General features: G+C 45.7%; 1 protein-coding gene across 1 annotated transcript in view; it reads right to left on the reverse strand.

Annotated features, from left to right (window-relative positions):
• Positions 1 to 554: 554 nt before the first annotated feature.
• The window catches only part of BLVRA (biliverdin reductase A), a 43142-nt gene continuing 23079 nt past the window's right edge, over positions 555 to 20617 (reverse strand). The window contains exons 2-7 of the mRNA XM_056857761.1: positions 11237 to 11363; positions 9934 to 10053; positions 8787 to 8884; positions 5935 to 6042; positions 3231 to 3402; positions 555 to 828 (exon numbers count right to left, since the gene is read on the reverse strand). Coding sequence (XP_056713739.1) covers positions 555 to 828; positions 3231 to 3402; positions 5935 to 6042; positions 8787 to 8884; positions 9934 to 10053; positions 11237 to 11355 — 891 coding nt within the window. The 5' untranslated portion in view covers positions 11356 to 11363. The remainder of the gene's footprint in view (positions 829 to 3230; positions 3403 to 5934; positions 6043 to 8786; positions 8885 to 9933; positions 10054 to 11236; positions 11364 to 20617) is intronic.

Here is a 20617-nt window from a genome sequence, read left to right on the forward strand (position 1 = left end):
AATGACTTGCAGGAAAGCTTCATCAGTGCCACCCGAAGCAGGTCTATTCACAATCCTACTGGACGCAACTCAAGGGGGTTACCCCAAGGAGTGTTCTGAGGTCTGCACTGCACTCTATCTTAAATGGAGGTTAGCTCAATCAAGTTAAAAAAATACTAATTCTTTTATTGTTTATTTAGGTATCTGTTTATATATATAGTTCGTTTTAAAATTTTGATCTTAGTATGACATTGTTCAGGGACGAATTGGCTGTATGAACAGTATCATTAAAGTAAGTAAATGGAGGATAGCCTATAAAACTCGGAGTCACTTTCGGTTAATCTTAGATCAGCGTTCACAATAGATTTAGAAATGTGTAACAGATAAACAACATTATACAATATAAAGGCTAGCACAGGCTGTTTTAAAAACACTGTATGCTTGGACGGGCCTGAATTTGTTTGAAAACCCTTCCGGGTTTTAATGAAGTCTGACCAATTAGAGGAGTGCTGTAAAGATAAAACCTTTTGGGGAGTGCAAGCAGCAGTAGCTCTATATAGCAAAGCCCAAAGGTTTCAAGAGTAGATTTTGGGTGTCTGCTCACAGTGTGTTTGAATTTCCTCTGCCAGATCAAGGCACCGCAGAACCCGCCTCTTCTCTGCTGCCAGTTTCTCTTTGGAAACCTGGCCCAAGAGTTTTTTGGCAAAGAGGATGAGATCTTGCATGAAGAGGCCAACAGCCGCATGGGGGGCTTCAGGGAGGCGTTCTAAGCACCCGCTTTTGAAGCAGAAGTTGATGGTCTTATCACGTTTCATTCCCGGCGCCCTCTCTTCAATCCAAGTCAGAGGCCTACATTTAAAGAAAAGGAAAGAGTTCAGAAAAACGATGAAGACACTTGGGCCTTTTATGCAGAGACGTTTCCCCGCAGTCCCCCCCGCCAACTGCTCTGGTGCTGCGTTTCGATTATGAATGCCTTTCCCAACCGTTGGAGGTCGCCTCGCTCTCCCCGTGTGTTTTCCGGATTCTCGCTAAAACAGCATCTGGAAAACACGGGCAATATTCACGCAAATGCGCAGGGAGAACAAAGCGACCTCTTGACAGTCGGGAAAGGCATGCATAGTCAAGATGAAGCACCGGAGCAATCGACGGGGGTGATCGCGGGGAAACGGCCCTGCATAATTGGCCATGAAGTTCCAAAATACTCATTCAAAAGAAAGGTGTTTTAATAAGACACCGTGGTAAAGCAGAGATGGAAGAAACGTGGCAGGTCAGCTAGTCCAGGTTTCTTCACTGAGGCTGCTTCCATACAGGGGAGCAAAAATTCGCCACCACAGCAGGAAGCAATATGGGAGTGTGCCCTATACCCACGCTGCTTGTGATACCCCCACCCTCCTTTTTCCTCTGTTGCTTCTGTGCATAAGTACAGATACAATAGAGATCACACCAGGCCCTACAACCCACCCCCCTTTTTCATACCTTGCCCAGTGGAACCATGCTGTAAGGCTCAGATAGAAAAGGAACAAAAGGAAAAGGTATAGCCCAATCTTGTCAGATTTCAGAAGCTAATCTGGGTCAGTACTCGGAAGTAAGACCCCCCCAAGGAAGTAAGCTCCTTGCTGGGGTTGCCAGAAGTTGGCTGCGACTTGACGGCACTTGATATATATGGTATCCTCCCCTTCTTTTAAATGCAACTGGGAGTTTAATGACACCAGAGCCAAAACTGAAGTGCTGCTGGCGTCCAAAAAACAACAGCAAAACACACAAAGAGTAAAGAACTGAGCTGCAATGAATCCTGAAGACAGCTGTAACTAAAAGTATCTGGTCACCTTAGCCAGCTTGGCATGGGAGAGGACACACAAGACTAACAACAGAACATTCCCATTCCAAACCAGACAGAAACTGGGAGCCAGGGCACCAAACCCCGCGCGACAACCAGAATGCCTTCCTGTCCCTTTGAGATACCATGGCATGAGCACAAAACCATCAGCTTTCCCCCAAAGTTCAAAATGCTTCCGTGCAATTAATTCCATGCTTGGAAGTGCGGAGGGTGACTCCAGAAATGCTCCCCCCCCGTCACATCAAAGACACCCCTGCTGAGCTGGTCTGAATCCGAGGCTCTGTCACCGCCAGGCATTTAAAACTATACTCAAACGGGGGAGAGGAAGGCCAAAAACTCAGCTGGTGAACTCGACTGACGTCGATGGAATTCAGCCGGTGGGAATCCTGGCCCAGTGACAGTATAGCCCTGGAACACTACGTATGTAACTTTCTGCCCCAGAGCCAAGTCACAGAACCGGTCATTTCCCACGTCGGCCAAATGCTAAAGGGGTAAGCCAAGCGTTCACCAACTGTTTGAACAGATCTATCTGTATAGGCTAAGAAAAGTCCACATTGGCTTGCTTCTCTAGGAAGAGAAAAAAACCCGATGTGGACCTGTGTGCAATAGCTCATTTTTTCAAGACGACCCCTGTAAAATCTTTTATTGTGGATTGAAATGCACAGAATAAAGGGTACATTGATTTATTTTAGTATATGTGCTGCCGAAGCGAGAACGAAAAGGGTACATTGGATGTTTGCTGCCATTGCTTAGTGCCACCTACTGGTAGTTCTTCACCTCTTATAAAGAGTTTGTCAAACATTTGCCCGTTACCAAAGAAAATGAGTTGGCACCCTGACCAACATTTCCAAACTCCCTCTTGCCCACCCACTTCCTCCTGGCCAACAGTACCCGCCTAAGCTGAGCACCCATGTGTAGTTTTGCCCAGGAACTCTTGCCAGTGGAGATGTTTGAGGACCTGCCGTTTCGGCTCACGTCCCACTTGCCAGTTTCGAGCAAGGAGACGATCATTCCGCGAGCCATTCAGCGTCCGCAAGGCTTCTGAAAGCCCCTCTAAACCCATGCAGCTTTGGGGCTTTTAGCCCTGGCCTGCGCACTTGAACATCAACTCCTCCCCAATGTGAGAAACTAGAATAAATCTTGTAAAAGAGCAACCACGCGCTGTGTCAAGAATGAGAAACTAAGCAATTTTTCTCTGTTTGTATAATATATACAGGTTGCAGAATTCAGCTTTTTTTGGCGTACAACTTGGATTGCCTAAGCACAGAATTTTAATGTTTTTTAACAGACACACAGCTCTGCACACGATCCCAGTAGGTTGCTGTGGAAACACTGGAGATCTTTTTAGAAGGATCCCATACAAGCTGTACAGATGCGGTCGATCAGCACATTCCAGAACTTTAAGGCAACCAACCTCTTGTTTGCCGTCTGAAAGTGCACAGTCATCCTGGAGTAATTCCTCTCTTTTTCCTCTTCCCTCACAGCAGACATGACAGTGAGGTCCCCAAAAAGGTCAACCAGCCAAGTCAGGCGAGCGATCCCGCTGAAAGCTGGAAACCCTGAACGCTCTTCGTCCAATGGACCGCCTTTTACGGATGAGAAAGAGAGGAGTTATAATATGTGGCGGGAAGAATGTTTTTCGGAATATCTTTGGGTGGCCAGAAGAACTTCTGAGTTCTGCTCTACTCACGCAGCAGAAGGAAGTAGTACAATGCTGAAGTGCCAGGAGGGGGAAGAGTTATCCAATTCCCAGTCTCTTTAAAATTCCCTGCAAGCAGAAAGCCTGCAGAGTAGGCAATGGGCTTAACCTAGAGAGTCAGCGTGGTTAAGAGCGGTGGTTTGGAGCGGTGGACTCTAACCTAGAGAACCGGGTTTGATTCCCCACCCTTCCACATGAAGCCAGCTGGATGACCTTGGGCTGGTCACAGTTCTCTTAGAGCTCTCTCAGCCCCACCTACCTCACAGGGTGTCTGTTGTGGGGAGGGGAAGGGAAGGAGATTGTAAGCCGGTTTGATTCTTCCTTAAGCGTGGAGAAAGTTGGCATGTAAAAACCAACTCTTCTTCTTCTTCTAGAACCTTTGTTCTCCATGTGCTACTCTGCAATTGGCAGGGAGTTTTTTTTTTAACACTGGGGGGCATTCAAATGTCATTTTCCACCAGCAGTTTGAAGAGCTGCAGGCCATTCTACTGTCTCAATTTGATGCACATGTAGATCTAGCCTACAGGCTCCTCTGCCAAGTGTTAGCGAATAGGGCATCTTACCTTTTTAAAATAATCTCATCAAAAGCAGAGCTGCTGCCCCTCCTGGTACAGAACTTTTTATTTGCCAAATGTTTTGCCATCTCTACTGCCTTTGCCCTTATAACAGTTCTCCATTTAAGAATGAAAGGTAGACCGGGGGCAGATATAACGATTAACCATGGTTTGCTCATTGGCTAACCCTGGTTAAAATAAAAAACATACAGTGACCTTGCAGAGACCCTGTCCACTAGAGGATGTGTGTATTAGCAATATCTGCTTGCCTCCTAGTAACCTCAGGTGGAGAAACTGATTTAACCATGGTTTGCTTGGTGCAGATATAACACTTGAGCATGGATAATGCTAACTATGGATCACACACGCAGTTTCAATCCAGGCCTCACACAAAGCCATGGTTTTAATTAAGTTAACCGTGTGATTGTCCAAACACAGGCTAGTAAACTAACTATGGTTAGTTAGGGTGCCAACAGACAAGACAAAGTTTCTGCATATCCTTTCAACTATCAAATGCAAAGTACAAGATCTTGCAGCCTCAGTTTGCCCCGTGGTTATCCAGAGAAAGGGGAGGACATTTAACTCTTCAACCTCCATTGGGTCTCACTCTCTGAAACCAGCTTCCCAGCTCTGCTATAATCACATTATAGGAGAAAGCTCCTTTAAAATGCTAAAAACGAAGCAGGGATCCGGGTTGCCAATGCTATGGTTCCAAGTGACGGACATCTCGCACATTCAGTTGTATACACACTCCCTTGTTACGACGGAGGAAGAGAAAAGGGGATGGAACTGGCATTTGTCAAAGCAAACCAATATTTGAATGATTGTCTGCGAGCTGGTTTTGCAAACCATAGTGAAAATAAAGAATGGTTTCATATTATGTCCAGACGAAGCCACATACTTCAAGCCATTGTTTCATGTCCTGTTCTACAGACAAACTTCAACCACAGGATTCATCATTCTCCTTATACTAAACCATATTAAAGGTCTTAACAGTGGCTTGCCGAAGACTTTATAGCAAACTTGTGCAAGCTCTAGTACTCAACTGCAGGCCTTCTGTGATTCTCTTTCAGCTCTCTAGCTGCTAGCTGGGTTTTACCTACCAAATGTATCACACAGAAGGGCCCATGAATATGATAATAAGCTCCTTAGCCCCGAATAAAACAGCCTAGCTTGTTCATCCAAAGAAGAAGAAGAACCGGTTTTTATATGCCAACTTCCTTTCCCTTTTAAGGAGAATCAAATCGGTTTACAATCTTCTTCCTTTCCTCTCCCTACAACAGACACCTTGGTGAGGTAAGTGGGGATGAGAGAGTTCTGAGAGAGCTGTGACTAGCCCAAGGTCACCCAGCAGGCTTCATGTGTAGGAGTGGGGAAACCAACCCGGTTCTCCAGATTAGAGTCCGCCGCTCTTAACCACTACACCACGGTGGCTCGCTGTGGCTACACCACAGGCAGTTTTGATACATAGCCCCCCCCCAATAGAAACATCCTCAGGAAGTAGTAGGATTGCCATGTCTGGGTTAGAAATTCCTGGAGATTTTGGGGGTGGTGCCTGGAGAGGGTGGGGTTTGGGGAAGAGAGGACCTCAGCAGGGTATCCTGCCATAGGGTTGACCCTCCAAAGCAGCCATTTTCTCCATGGGAACAGCTCTATATAGTTTGAAGATAAGTTGTAATGCCAGGAGATCTCCAGTTCTTACCTGGAACACAACAATCCTACGATGCAGGCTGAACAGAGGAACACCCAGGTAATCAGGGACTAGCTATTAACTCCTTCCAGGAGCAAACAGGATGAATGAAATCACTGGCCATGAATCTGACAGCCCATCCCTTCTGTCGCGCAAGGTCCCTTGAGCAACTGACCTGTGAAGTGCAGCGTTCCCTTCACAAGCTCCTTCCCCTCCACCTCCTTCTTCAGTTGCTTGTACTCCTCTGTCAGGAGTTCGATATGCTCCACGTGGAGAACTTTACCTGCCATTGAAGAGGAGCAAGATCAGATGTTTAATGGATTTACACCGTGTGCCAAAGGAGGATGAAAAAACGAGCAATACTTAGGAGCAGCTGGTAGCGCAGAGAGCCAGACTTTAGTTTTGATGCACGCTCTAGTGCACGAGTAAGTGACAGTGTCTGTCCTGAACTTTTTCTTCCACTGCAAGTCTTAAAGCCACGAAGACCAAATTGCAAGCTCATGAAGGCTTACTTCACCCATGGCCTCCTTCTCCTCCTCCTCCCACCTGTCTTCCCCTGCTCCACCTTTCTGGGCTGGCGGGAAGAAGATACGCTGACTTTCTCTACCTTTCAAAGAGAACCAAACCAGCGTACAATCTCTTTCCCTTCCCCTCCCCCACAACAGACACTTTGTGAGGCAGGTGAGGCTGAGAGAGTTCGGAGAGAACTGAGACTAGCCCAAGGTCACCCAGCTGGCTTCATGTGGAGGAGTGGGGAAACCAACCCAGTTCCCCAGATTAGAATCCGCCGCTCTTAACCACCACACCACGCTGGAAACTAATCAGGGGGTCCTCCTTACCCTGGGACTTTCTTTTTTTTTTTGCTGTCAAGTCACATCTGACTTATGGCAACACCTGGTGGGGTTTTCAAGGCAAGAGACCTTCAGAAGTGGTTTGCCACTGCCTGCCTCTGCGTCATGACTCTGGTATTCCTTGGTGGTCTCCCATCCAAATACTTGCCAGGGCTGACCCTGCTTAGCTTCTGAGACATGACGAGATCAGGCTAGCCTGGGGCTATCCAGTTGAGGGCATCCTGGGACTACAGGGATATATATATATATAACCTCAGGCAACCCCTTGTAGCTAGGGTTGCCATTTGCCTGTTGGTGGGTGGTGAACAACTTTTCTTCAGCGTTTGGCTCCTGGGGAAGTTACTTCACTCCATCATCCACACCCGTCTGTCTCACACACATCCATCCATACTCTGAGCACCCCAGGATCCTCTGGCCCACCCAACATATGGACCTGCCCCCTTGGCCTGGGAACGCCCCCTCCCCAGCATTCTTGCCCCCTTTGCAGCCCTAGGAGAATGCAATCTTCCCCAACAGCAGCTGCCCCAGCCAACCAGCCACACCCAACTGCAGAAGTCCCTGGCCACAATCGCCCCAAAGCTTTCCTCCTCTATGCTGGTTCTTCGGCCCAGGCTTGCTGGTGGGCGTCAGGCCCCTCACGAATAGGGTTCCTTTGCCTTTCAGTCCTTCCGGGCCACCAGCTGACTGGGAGGGGCCCCATCTGCAGCCCCTCCTGGCCACACACCTCATCCCATTTTGAAAGCTCCAGGTTTCCATTCCATGGAAATAAGGTGATAGGACATCATCAAGAGAGCCCCGTGGTGCAGAGTAGAAAGCTGCAGGACTGTGGTCAGAAGCTCTGCTCATGACCTGAGTTCGATCCTGAAAGAAGTCAGTTTCAGGTACCCGGCTCAAGGTTGACTCAGCCTTCCGTCCTTCCGAGGTCGGTAAAATGAGTACCCAGCTTGCTGGGGGTAAAGTGTAGGCAACTGGGGAAGGCACTGGCAAACCACCCCGTAAAGAAGAATAAGAGTTGGTTTTTATATGTCGACTTTTTCTACCACTTAAGGAAGAATCAAACCGGCTTACAATCGTCTTCCCTTCCCCTCCCCACAACAGGCACCCTGTGAGGTAGGTGGGGCTGAGAGAGTGTGACTAGCCTAAGGTCACCCACCTGGCTTCATGTGTAGGAGTGGGAAATCAAACCCAGTTCTCCAGATTAGAGTCCATAGCTCCAAACCACCGCTCTTAACCACTATGCCATGCTGTCTAGTCTGCCTAGTAAACGTCAGGATGTGATGTCACCCCATGGGGAGGGGCTGTGGCTCAATGGTAGAGCATCTGCTTGGCCTGCAGAAGGTCCCAGGTTCAATCCCCGGCACCTCCAGTAAAAGGACTAGGCAAGTAGGCGATGTGAAAGACCCCTGTCTGAGACCCTGCCTGAGACCCTGGAGAGCTGCTGCCGGTCTGAGCAGACAATACTGATTTGATGGATCAAGGGTCTGATTCAGTAGAAGGCAGCTTCATGTGTTCAATGGGTCAGTAATGACCCGGTGCTTGCACAGGGGACTACCTTGACCTTTACCTAATGACATTGTATGGGACAGGACCCTGGTGGTCCCTTCCAAGTCTATGATTCTATGATACCTGTACCTTTAATAGTTGCAACCCTAAAAAGTACTTGGGCAGAGTAGCAAATAACTTCTCTTACTCTACGAACTTTTATGGCTACCCTTTCTAGAATGTGTGGAGAAGGGGGTATCACGAAGTAAACAATGCCCACGAAACTATTGTAGAATTTGCATTTATTAAGTCCTGCTAAGCGAAAACAACAAATAGTATGATTTCTGTAAAAAGCTCCGACATATAATAGACCAAGTATTGGAATATATCTCAACTGTAGAAGGATGTTTAACCTACTGCTGTTGTATTTTTGTTGTTGTTGTTATTTTAAACGAAACTTAAAATAAAGAGTTATTTTAAAAAGTACTTGGGCAGGTACAGCATCTCCCATCTCAGTGCTGCAGTGGTAGAAGCAGCAATACCTGTCAAAATTCTCTTTTCCACCCAAATAGCACAACATGAAGGCATCTGTGATGCCTTGAGGTAGGCACTTCAAACGACATAGAAGCAAAACCAGGGTAGCAACCCCCCCTTTAAAAAAAACTAACCATAAATTTGATTTTAAGCGGATTACCTTTCTGCTCTGCCATCTCCCCGAGCTTATGTGCTGCCTTTGCGGATAATGCCATCGGGTACTCCACAAGGACGTGTTTTCCAGCCTCCAGGAACATCCTTACAGGAGAGAAGTGGATACATATCACATTTATTCCTTGCCTTTCTTTTGAAGTGCTCAGAGCTCAAAGATGGGGGATCCCAAATGATTCTTAGCAGCTCTCCAAAAACTACAGTCCCCAGCATATTGTGTGCACAGTCATTATGGTACACAATTTTCCAATTGGTTTACAATTCAGAATGCCTTTAGCTGAAAGTAGGGCATGGTTTTAGGCACTAAGGACCATTTCACATTTGATATTCTAGTGCCCAAGAAATATAAGCTCCTCAACAAATTGAGAAAGGCACACGCACGTATTTCGGGCAGGCGGGGGGGGGGGTGTTAGGTGAAATATACAGAAATGGTGATCAGAGTAAGTTCAAGCTTCCATGTTTCTGGAAGCAGAAGAAAGGGACAATTTAAATGCACCATAACAATTGATGAGGGAGTCGTGTCTTTTGCAGTTGGGTATCTGCTTTTGTTCTAAGTGTTTCAGATGTAGTGTAGCCGACTAGGATCTGGGAGAAGAAGAAGAAGAGGAGGAAGAAGAGGAGGAGGAAGAAGAGTTGTTTTATACCCCAATTTTCTCTACCGAAAGGAGTCTCAAACCGGCTTACAACCATCTTCCCTTCCCCTTCCCACAACAGACACCCTGTAAGGTGTAGGTGGGGCTGAGAGAGTTTGGAGAGAACTATGACTAGCCCAGGATCACCCAGCAGGCTTCATGTGGAGGAGTGGGGAATCAAACCCGGTTCTCCAGATTAGAGTCCACCCTTCTTAACCACTACACCACACTGGAGACCCAGGTTCCAACCCCCACCCTTCCATGGAAGCGTGCACTGGATGCCCTTGGGCCAGTCACATACTCTAAGCCCAACCTACCTCACAGGATTGTTGTGAGAACCAAATGGGAAAGAGGAGAATGATGTAAGCGGCCTTGTCCCCATTGGGTAGAGCAGGAGGGTATAACACAGTAAATAAAATAAAAATAAGATATTCGCTGGAATGTTGGAGACCGCATGCACACTCTAGCAACACTCTAACGCGAAGGGAAACTAAGAGGTGATACCGAATGCTCTCCTCATGGTTTCTGTTATCGGTGCTGATGACAGCAGCGTGGATCTCCTTGCTGTCGAGAGCTTCTTGTAAGCTGATTTGATCGACGTTGTGAACATTGCTTAGCGATCTCCTAGGTTTAGCAAAAAGCAAAGGAGTTAGTAAATTTTGCTTGAGATATTTTTCCATAGGAAACAGATGAAACACATTTACAAGAGAACGTTGTTCTGTGGGTGGAGTGAGGAATTCAGGAGCAAGAGACTGACTGCTCGATAGTCATATTGTTTGCTTTTTGCTAGGTTGGCACAAAATATGGAACCGTACGCCTCTGGGCTCCGGCTTTCTCGCCCAGCGCACTTCTGCAGTTCAAACCTTGGCTCCTAGATGGAATGGTGTGGTGGGAAGTGCTGTCAAGTCACAGACAGTTTATGGGGATCCTGTGGGGTTTTCAAGGCAAGACACGTTCGGAAGTGGTTTGCCTTTGCATTCAACCCTGGCATTCTTTGGGGGTCTCCCATCCAAGGACTGACCAGGGCCAACCCCACTTAGCTTCTTACATCTGATGAGATCAGGCTCACCTGGGCTATCCACGTCAAGGTGTGTTCAACATGGCAAAGCATTAATAAAGGTAAAGATAGCCCCCTGTGCAAGCACCGGGTCATTACTGACACATGGAGTGACGCCACATCAAGATGCTTACTAGGAAGAGTGTTTACGGGGTGGTTTGCCAGTGCCTTCCCCAGTCAACTACACTTTACCCTCAGCAAGCTGGGTCCTCGTTTTACCAACCTCGGAAGGATGGAAGACGTGGGTCATTTATGCCGACTGCTCCGGTGCTTCGTTTTGATTATGCATGCCTTTCTTGACCATCAGAGGTCACCTTGCTCTCCCCACATGCGTCCACGCATTTTGCCTGTGTTTTCCAGATGCTGTTTTAGTGAGAATTCGGAAAACGCAGGCAAAACACACAGAAACGCGTGGAGAGAGCGAGGCGACCTTTGATGGTCGGGAAAGGCACGTGTAGTCAAAACGAAGCACAGGAGCAGTCGGCGGGTTGACTGTGAGGGAAACAGCCCTGCATAAATGGCCTGAGTCCACCTTGATCCGGCTACCTGAACCCAACTTCTGTTGGGATCGAACTCAGGTCGGGAGCAGAGCTCTGACTGAAGTACTGCAGCTAACCACTCTGCACCACGGGGCTACATGAAGCATTCAAGCAGGCACTTTAATCAGCCAGTTGAGCTAATGCTGGAATTCTCCAAACTAGACGATATTAAAAAACGCTTGTTGAACTTCTGGGATGAAGCCTGTCTTACCTAGATACAAAGCCCACAAGTTTAAGCTGCTCTGCAGGACTGGAAGGCAAAGGATTCAGCAAGTCTCTGATCCGCACCGATCCAGCAATCCCAACCCCGACGACCACAGTCCCAAACATCGCCAAGCCTGCACGCAAGGGAAGAAACAGGAGAGATGTCAGGAACATGACTCTTTTCTGCCATGGCTTTTACATTGCTGCAGAATGTGCACTCATGACCCATAGGTCTCACTTTGGATAGAGCCACACCCCTTCAGTCCATTCGAGACTCCTTGCCACCCAGCAGGATTGTCAGACACAAAGGTTTCCTGCATGCCCCTTCCTTTCTCAGGTCTGTCTTAGAAGCCAGTCTTACCCTGCTAAGTGATACGGAGATTTATGCCACATGCTGGGTGCAGATGCCCAGCTTGCGGCAAAACAGCCTCATGTACATACAAGGAGATAAATGACCCCTTAAGGAAATGGCTCTATTCACCCTCTGTAATATTCCGTTTCTCTAGATCATAGGGTTGCCAACAGGCCTGAAGGAGGGGGGATGTCCTGTGTCTTTAATGTATCCTTGTGTGTGTGGAAATGCACAGTGGAAGCTTTTCATGACATGGAGATAAATAACATCGCCAGGTAAATAACATCCCGTTAAGCCTCTATGAAAGGGACAGGGTAGTTTTTTCTGCAGCCCATATGGCCACCCTGTTAGAAATGGCAGAAGAGAGAAGGTAGGGAACGAGGGAGTCCAAAGGGAGCAAAAGAATGAAGAAGAGCTGATTTATACCCTGATTTTCTCTACCAAAAGGAGTCTCAAAGCAGCTTACAATCACCCTCCCTCCCCTCCCCACAACAGACACCTTGTGAGGTAGGTGGGGCTGAGAGTTCGGAGAGAACTGGACTGAAATGGGTCTAGATAATAGTTAGTGTCATCCTGCCTCTGGGGCTATCAGGACCTGACTTTGGGGCAGATGCCCAGGGCCTCAGCTCAGAGGCTCAGTAGGGGACCCCCAGAACTAGCAAGCCCTATTGAGCACAGCGGGACTTACTTCTGAGTAAATATGCATAGGTGATGGCTGGAGATCTCCCCCTATTACAGCTGATCTGCAGGTGATAGAGATCAGTTCCCCTGGAGAAAAAACCCACTTTGGAAGGTTGACTTTATGGCATTATACTCCACTGAAGTCCCTCCCCTCCCCAAACCCTGCCTTCCTTAGGCTTCACCAGGGCTGACCCTGCTTAGTTTCTGAGATCTGACGAGATCAGGCTAGCCTGGGCCATCCAGGTCGGGGCAAGGCCAATGGTTGCATGACTTAAAAGGAAGTCCATATTGAATCCAAAGATATTTGCTGTGTGCCACATCAGCCACCAGAGGGAGCCCTTAGATTCTCCAACGCTTACATAGGCCAACAAATGCAATTTCATGGGTTTTATTTGGGGATTTCGCTTTGGACTAATGTGGCTACCTGCAAGCCCTGATAATTAAGGCACAATTTGTCTCATGGCGCACACACGCACACACACACACACCGGTTTATATGGATCACCATTAGGGTTGCCAACCTCCAGGTACCAGCTGGAGATCTCCTGCTATTACAGCTGATCTCCAGCCGACAGAGATCAATTCATCTGGAGAAAATTGCCTCTTTTGCAATTGGACTCTATGGCATTGAAGTCCCTCCCCAAACACTACCCTCCTCAGGCTCTGCCCCTAAAATCTCCCACCGGCTATTAAGAGGGACCTGGCAACCCTAATCACCATGAACAATGAAGGAATATCTTTAGTTATCCTTTCAGATTACAGTAGAGTTTAGACAAATTCTTTAAGGATAAGTACAGTTGCCAGCTCTGGATTGGGAAATACCTGGAGATTTGGGGGCTGGAGCCTGAGGGTGGGTTTTCAAGGCAAGAGACGCCCAGAAGTGGTTTGCCTGTGCCTTCCTCTGCAAAACAACCCTGGTATTCCTTGGGGATCTCCCATTCAATTGCCACGGCAGCCATTTCCTCCAGGTGAATTGATTTCCGTCACCTGGAGATCAGTTGTATGGTCCTGTTGCAGAACCTCCCAAAATCTCCAGGTATTTCCCAACCCGGGACTGGCAACCCTAGGTCCTAAGCTCAGTTACTAAGGACTAAGCCCTACTGAAGTTAGCAGGACTTCTAAGCAACCTTACAGAGGAGTGGGCTGCACAGTTAACAGAGACAGGGATTCACTCATACAGAGAACTTTAGCGGTATGGCCCATCTTCCTTGAACCACCAACCCCAAGATAACAGCGCCTCTGTGGAACAATATGGAAAAATGTGTAAGCTGGGAAATGACTTAAAATCTGACAGTCCTGTTCCATAACCCCCCTGATACTGGAACGCCAAGGCAAATTTCCTATGGAACCATGGAAGTTTAGCAGCCAGAAAGCATCCATTACAGGTCATCCCAGAGACTTGGAAGCAAACGACTTCTGCTTAATTTGATCAATAGTGGAAATGGAGGAAACACACACGGCAGCAGAGTTGACCTCCCTGCCCCATGACCTTCCCTAATTTGGCTGTGCCTCCTGCCTACACAGGGTTCCAAGCCTCCAGGTGGTGGGAGAAAAAATAGACACCACTGTACAGGTATCGGGAGATTTGGAAATCAGTACAGGAGCGAGAATGATTTAAACAAAGTGCAAAAATGTTTATGAGCTACTACATAGATACAGAGACAATACAAGACAAAATGTACACAAAAGGTCCTACAAAAGCTATATATAAATATACAAATGTTCAAAAGGAGTACCATAATTTTTCAAAATTGTAGTGGTATTTAATTTCATAACCACCACTAATACTATATAGACAAAAACAACTGATACTGGTTATAGCCTTCAATATACAACACCAAAAATAAGGCTATGCCTTTTTACAATCAAGTAACAGCGTTAGAAGTAAGTCCATTAAAGGGGGTACAGCACCTCCCTTTCTTCTAGAGGTATGCTTCTTGAGAGTAGTAATTCAACAGAAGCCCGGTAATCTTTCTGTTTCGGCTGTAGAAGCCTTCCTCAGGGACCACTATATCATAAAATAATTCATAATACAAAATTCATAATTAACAAATACATTCTAGCAACTTGGCAAAAACATAAGAGGAAGAAAACAGAGAATCATACTCACACGCTGGCTGTTATTAACAAGCCTATGCGCTGGCAATTTCCAAGAGGTGCTACACCTAATTTTAAGTGGTGCAGTCACATGTAAAAGTCAAACATTAAAGAGACAGTTACATATTGCATTGAAAGAGATCTGATACCAATTAAAGAGACAGCTGATACACAAGCCTTATTACAAATAGCATGCCAAATCCATCGAGGTATTCAATCCTTTTGGATATAAAGTGTCAAACAAATGAATATATTTAGATTCTTGGCGTCTTAGTATGAGATCCACATCTGATTTATCATAATTCTGTCTATTAAAACGCCATAATACACAGAATGACAAGTCTTCGTCGGTGTGATTCTTGTCTAAGAAATCATGAGGTTGAAATGATTAATGATGTACAAAAATGGAAAGGGGAATTAAAACCCTCTATGTCAACTGCAGCCTTTGATAACAAAAAAACCCCCAAAAACAAATGGAATTGGAATTAAAGGCATACCAAGACAACATAAAATCATATAAAACAAAGAAATATGAGAGGGATTCAAATGATTATAGCCAAGATGTAGTTTATCCTTGGTATAATGATTTCAGTAGTAATGCCTCTACTTTTAGAAGTTCCAATAGAGGCAGACAAAGAGAATACGACAGTGAATCATCCAGTTTATCCAGTTGCACGTCTGATAGGGATTATAACTTGCGTTCAAGATATGTTAGAGGGTGTGGCAATTCTTGTCCTTTTCGGAGACGAGGGGGTGGAAAGGAGAGGAGATAGTGGTTAACTTGTCAAACTATCTACTCACCCCACAAGAATCTAAAATATTGCAATATGGTTTGGGCTTTGTCCCCACACCCTCTTACTCCCCTTTACAAACGAAGATGGACATCTTTAAATTGGTAGGCACATTAAAACTCAAGGAGAAATTTGGTGGTGATAATGTTGAATTACCTATTATGAGGTTTGAACCAAAATCTAAATTCATCCCCTCATCTTCCAATCATTTCATTGCAACTTTTCAGGAGATTGTAAATCGTGATATTGCCACTTTAGAATGGCATGAAATGCACAAAAGAAATAACACCTCAAAGGAAGATTGGGAGACGCTTTGTAAGTTAGCCAAACGCCCTGAAACAGTGATTAAACAAGTGGACAAGGGCGGGGCAATTGTGATTTTGTCTAAAAATGACTATGATTACGAGGTGCGACGGCAGTTAAGTAACACAGCATTTTACCGGCGTCTCACAAATGACCCAACGGATGACATACAGTTTATCATCCGGACCGTAATTAATGAGGCGTCACCCTTGGAGCAGATTTCTAAGGAAACTGCAGAGTATCTTTACAACCAGTTCCCTAAAATTCCAAGATTGCACATTTTACTCAAGATCCACAAACCAACCCGACCTCTTTTAGGCAGACCAATCGTGGCAGGAATTGCGTCGATCTTAGAACCTTTGGCAAAGTATTTGGAATCCTTTTTGAACATATCAGCTGTAATTAGGGTTGCCAACTGATCTCCAGATCAGTGGTTCCCAACCTTTTTTTGACCAGGGACCACTAGGACTTTTTTGTTCGGTGCAGGGACCCCAAGGTTCAAAATAAAAATGCAGAGAATTTGAAAATAAACTTTAATCATAACTGTTAGTTAAACATTAAACTTAGAAGAATATTTGAATATATATTTTTATAATAGAGAACTTTTAATCGAAAATATTAATTTATTATGGGTTTATAACTTTGTTTCGCGGACCTTAATTTAGTTCTCGCGGACCCCTGGGGGTCCATGGACCCCTGGTTGGGAACCAGTGCTCCAGATGATAGAGATCAGTTCCCCTGGAGAAAATGGCCCCGTTGGCAACTGGACTGTATGGCATTGAAGTCCCTCTCCTCCCCAAACCCCGCCCTCTTCAGGCTCCGCCCCAAAACTCTCCAGGTATTTCCCATCCCAGAGCTGGCAACTCTAGTTGTAATAGCAGGAGATCTCCAGCTAGTACCTGGAGGTTGGCAACCCTACTCCCCTCTCCAAACCCCACCCTCCTCAGACTCCACCCCCAAAATCTCCAGGTATTTCCCAACCTGGAGCTGGCAACCCTACGCCTACAGTTTCTCCTGTCCACAGGATGAGTATGATTTCCCCCTTTAAAACTTCTTGGGGTTCCCTTTACATCACTGGTTCCCAACCAGGGGTCCGTGGACCCCCAGGGGTCCGCAAGAACTAAATTAAGGTCCGTGAAACAAAGTTATAAACCCATCATAAATTAATATTTTCAATTAAAAGTTCTCTATTATAAAATATATATATTCAACTATAATTCTAAGTTTAATGTTTAACTAACAGTTATGATTAAAGTTTATTTTCAAATTCTCAGAATTTTTATTTTGAACCTTGGGGTCCCTGCGCCGAACAAAAAAGTCCTAGTGGTCCCTGGTCAAAAAAAGGTTGGGAACCACTGCTTTACATAAATCAGTACTTTCTTCTGCCAGGCATCTGCTTCCTCCACTTGTTCGCTCAGGCTCCAGGTTCCCAGCCTGTTTTTTCAGGCACTCTGCAGGGTCCCTTTTATTCTCTATATTCTGGTTTTCCTTACTAGCCTTCTACTCCTTCGCCTTGCCAGCAACCATGCCTTTGCCCTTTGCTTCCTGCCAAAAGCACAGATATATTCCAAAGAGTTATGGGAAGCATTTTCCCCTGCCCAGCTGAGCTAATATGGACGGAGGGGGATTCCAGGCAGGCTGCACGGGTTGTCAGTTGACATCTTTGCCCTGAGCAGTTTGGATGTTTTTTAACATTCTGAGCTATTGCTGCAAGTCAGCCAAGAAAAGAAAGGCATGTGGTAGCCAGCCATACAAATAAACGAGAGAAGGGGGCAATTCCATGGAAAAAATGTATGCACAAAACACAACAGATAAAGCTCCACAGATTGCAGACTGACTGCACTTCTCGAAGTGAGATAAAAAAAAAATAAGGCCAAGGATGAGGATGCAAAAGATGTTAACATACATTTTATTACTCAGTTAAAATTCTCAAAATTCCCTACTGGTCTTGTACTCTTTTTGGAAAAATCACTGCAAGACTAACAGATTCCCCTGAAGAAGCCTCATGCCGAAACGCGTAAGAAATTTTGGGAATGTTAACTGAGTAATAAAATATATTTTTACCTTATTTTGCAACATGGCCCTCCTGTGACTGGTGCAGTCCTTTTATTTCTCCTTGTTAGTTCTCCAAATGAACCAACCCCCCATCAAGCTATGCCTTGCAAACCGGAACGGTCTTCTTTCAATTTGGCTAGAAAGGCCTATTATAGGATTGCTTTGGTCAATATATAGGGTTGCCAGCTCTGGCTTGGGAAATACCTGGAGATTTTGGGGGCGGAGCCTGAGGAGGGTGGGGTCTGGAGATGGGAGAGACTTCAACGCCATAGAGTCCAATGGCCACTTTCTCCAGGTGAACTGATCGTTATCGGCTGGAGATCAGTTGTAATAGCGGGAGATCTCCAGCCACCGCCAATTAAACTCTCCTTTAATTGTTCCTATTTGTGGCCCTTGCACAATGTGTATTTCTGATCACTGTTTCCCAGAGTGCATAACACAATTATTCTGATTTAATTTATGCCATCTGTTCATGTGGCGCATGGGCGGGGTGGCGTTTCCCCCGTCTCAAAGTGGCAGCGTCCTCAGAGACAGATTATTTTGTAACAAGTGACTGGTACGGCCGGCCTTGAGTCAGTCACATGAATTACAGTCCCCAAAGCAGCCGCTCACAAACAGCTGAAAGTTATACGGTTCCTCCGTAAGAGCAGCAACACCTATTTGGACTAGGCTTGCCAACCCTCAGGTGGTGCAGGAATCTTAGGCTATAATTAATACAACACAAATGAGTGAAACATCAAAATGTAATCAATGCATACAATAGTGGAAAAGGACAAACATACAACTATATACAATAGTATTTCAATAATCCACAAAGGTATGTATAAATATATTTTCTTCAATAGTCCATAAGGGTACATAGATCCAAGAAGATTCCAACAGTAGGTCACAAGAACTCAGCAAATGTGTAAAAGACTATTATGAAAGGAAAACGGTCGTTTCATTCTTCATCTGTTCCATTCAATTCATGCAGTTCAAAAGGTATACACAAAATTCAAAAATTCATTTCTTCCCCTTAGGGATAAATCTTATAACTATATCCATTGGCAATTGCAATAGTCCATATGACTTAAAATCTATAGAGCAGTGGTTCCCAACCTTTTTTTGACCAGGGACCACTAGGACTTTTTTGTTCGGTGCAGGGACCCCAAGGTTCAAAATAAAAATTCCAGGAATTTGAAAATAAACTTTAATCATAACTGTTAGTTAAACATTAAACTTAGAATTATAGTTGAATATATATATTTTATAATAGAGAACTTTTAATTGAAAATATTAATTTATTATGGGTTTATAACTTTGTTTCGTGGACCTTAATTTAGTTCTCGCGGACCCTTGGGGGTCCATGGACCCCTGGTTGGGAACCAGTGCTATAGAGGATATAGTTAGAATAAACAGAAGTCATTGCAAATGTAACCGTTCCACAAGGGATCTCCTGCTAATACATATGAGCTCCATGCGACAGAGATCACTTCACCCGAGAAAATTGCCACTTTAGAAGGTGGTCTCTATGGCATTATACTGAAGTCCCTCCCCTCTGCAAACCCCACCCTCCTCAGGCACCACCCCTAAAATCTCCAGGTATTTCTCAACCCAGAGCTGGCAACCCTAATTTGGACGGTGCCCGTCAGTGGGTAGGTCGGGCAGCTTGTTTGGGGCCGCAAGACTGGCATCGGGTCAACCACCCCGACAGTGCCTCAATCCTCAATCTGCCCGATGCGTCCCAAACAAGCCAGAAGTTATATAAAAGAATTGCAGGCCCTACCTCTTCCAATTTGAAGAGGCCCATGGAGAGTGGCTTGCCTCTGCATCCTGTTCCCTGAGTTATATATAGAGTGCCTTTCTCACTGAGGCCCAGGGAAGATTGCAAAATATTAAAACAGTGCCATCAGACAGCGTAAGACACCCAATAAATAATGCACAGTGGGTGTCCGTCTTAGTCTGTCTGCAGTAGTAGACTTAACAAAAATATTTTCTGGCAGGGTAGGAGCTTTCGTGAGCCGCGGCTCACGAAAGCTCCTACCCTGCCAGAAAATATTTTTGTTAGTCTTTAAGGTGCTGCTGGGCTCTGGCTCTTTTCTCCTAATAAATAATGCAGTAGGACCAATCGGGCAAGCGTCTGCTGCGAATTGAACCTTTGCGGTCGCACGCCGTATGAACAATAAGCTCCGTAGATGCAGGCGGAAGAAATCATCTTTTCGAAACGCGTACTTAGATCCGGAAAACACGTACCTGCGATTCTTCCCACTTCTCAGCAAGGTCTCCTGTGTTTAACTGTTTGGAAATATTACAACTACTGCTACTTTGGAGTTTTCCTTTTGAGCAGCATTATCACCAGTGGACTATAACACCATGTATTTTTCACTTTTGGTCACATCACTGGTTGATTTTCTTGATTTTTATGTATATATGTATCCCGTATTGCATGGGTTCTCAACAAGGGGGGAATTTTAGGGTTTCGGGGGGGGGGGAATTGGGACCACTATTCAGCAAAGTGTGGTGTCCTGTAGATTATGTACAATCTGTAAAATTGTAGTTTGTTTTTGGGGGGGGATTATATTCTGAACAATGGTGAAAGGGGGGAATGGAGCAAAAAAAGTTGAGAACCACTGCCTTACTGTAACAGTGTTGTGTTCAGTATATAATTTCACTTGCCCTTTCATGTATAGTAAATATGTTCTGCGTAATGTATAAGCAGCTTGCATAGAGTACACGTTGGTATTTTCAGAGCCACCGTGCTGTCATTTGAGTAGCATACACATTATATCAGCACAGGTTTGTCCTTTGTATTGATTGTAGGACCAGGGCTGCCACATCAGAAAACAGTGCCAAAAAACCTGTCTAGGGCATGACAGACCATAAACAGTGACAAAACTGGACTGCAAAGGCAGAAGACAAAGTCAAAGCAAGGTGATACCTGTAAGGATCAGTGTGATAGACTAAGAGCGCAATCCTGAACAGGGGGTGGGGGCTGATCTTGTAGCTGGCGTGATCTTGTGCAGCTGGCGTGATCTTGTGCCGGCGTAAGTGCCCATATATCCCGGGATAATGGGCACTTACGCCGTCCCAGGTGGCACACACGGCGGCGCCTGGGAACCGTGGAGCTGCG

This window comes from Euleptes europaea, chromosome 11, assembly GCF_029931775.1.
Source record: "Euleptes europaea isolate rEulEur1 chromosome 11, rEulEur1.hap1, whole genome shotgun sequence".
In the NCBI taxonomy this organism is placed as follows: Eukaryota; Metazoa; Chordata; class Lepidosauria; order Squamata; family Sphaerodactylidae; genus Euleptes; species Euleptes europaea.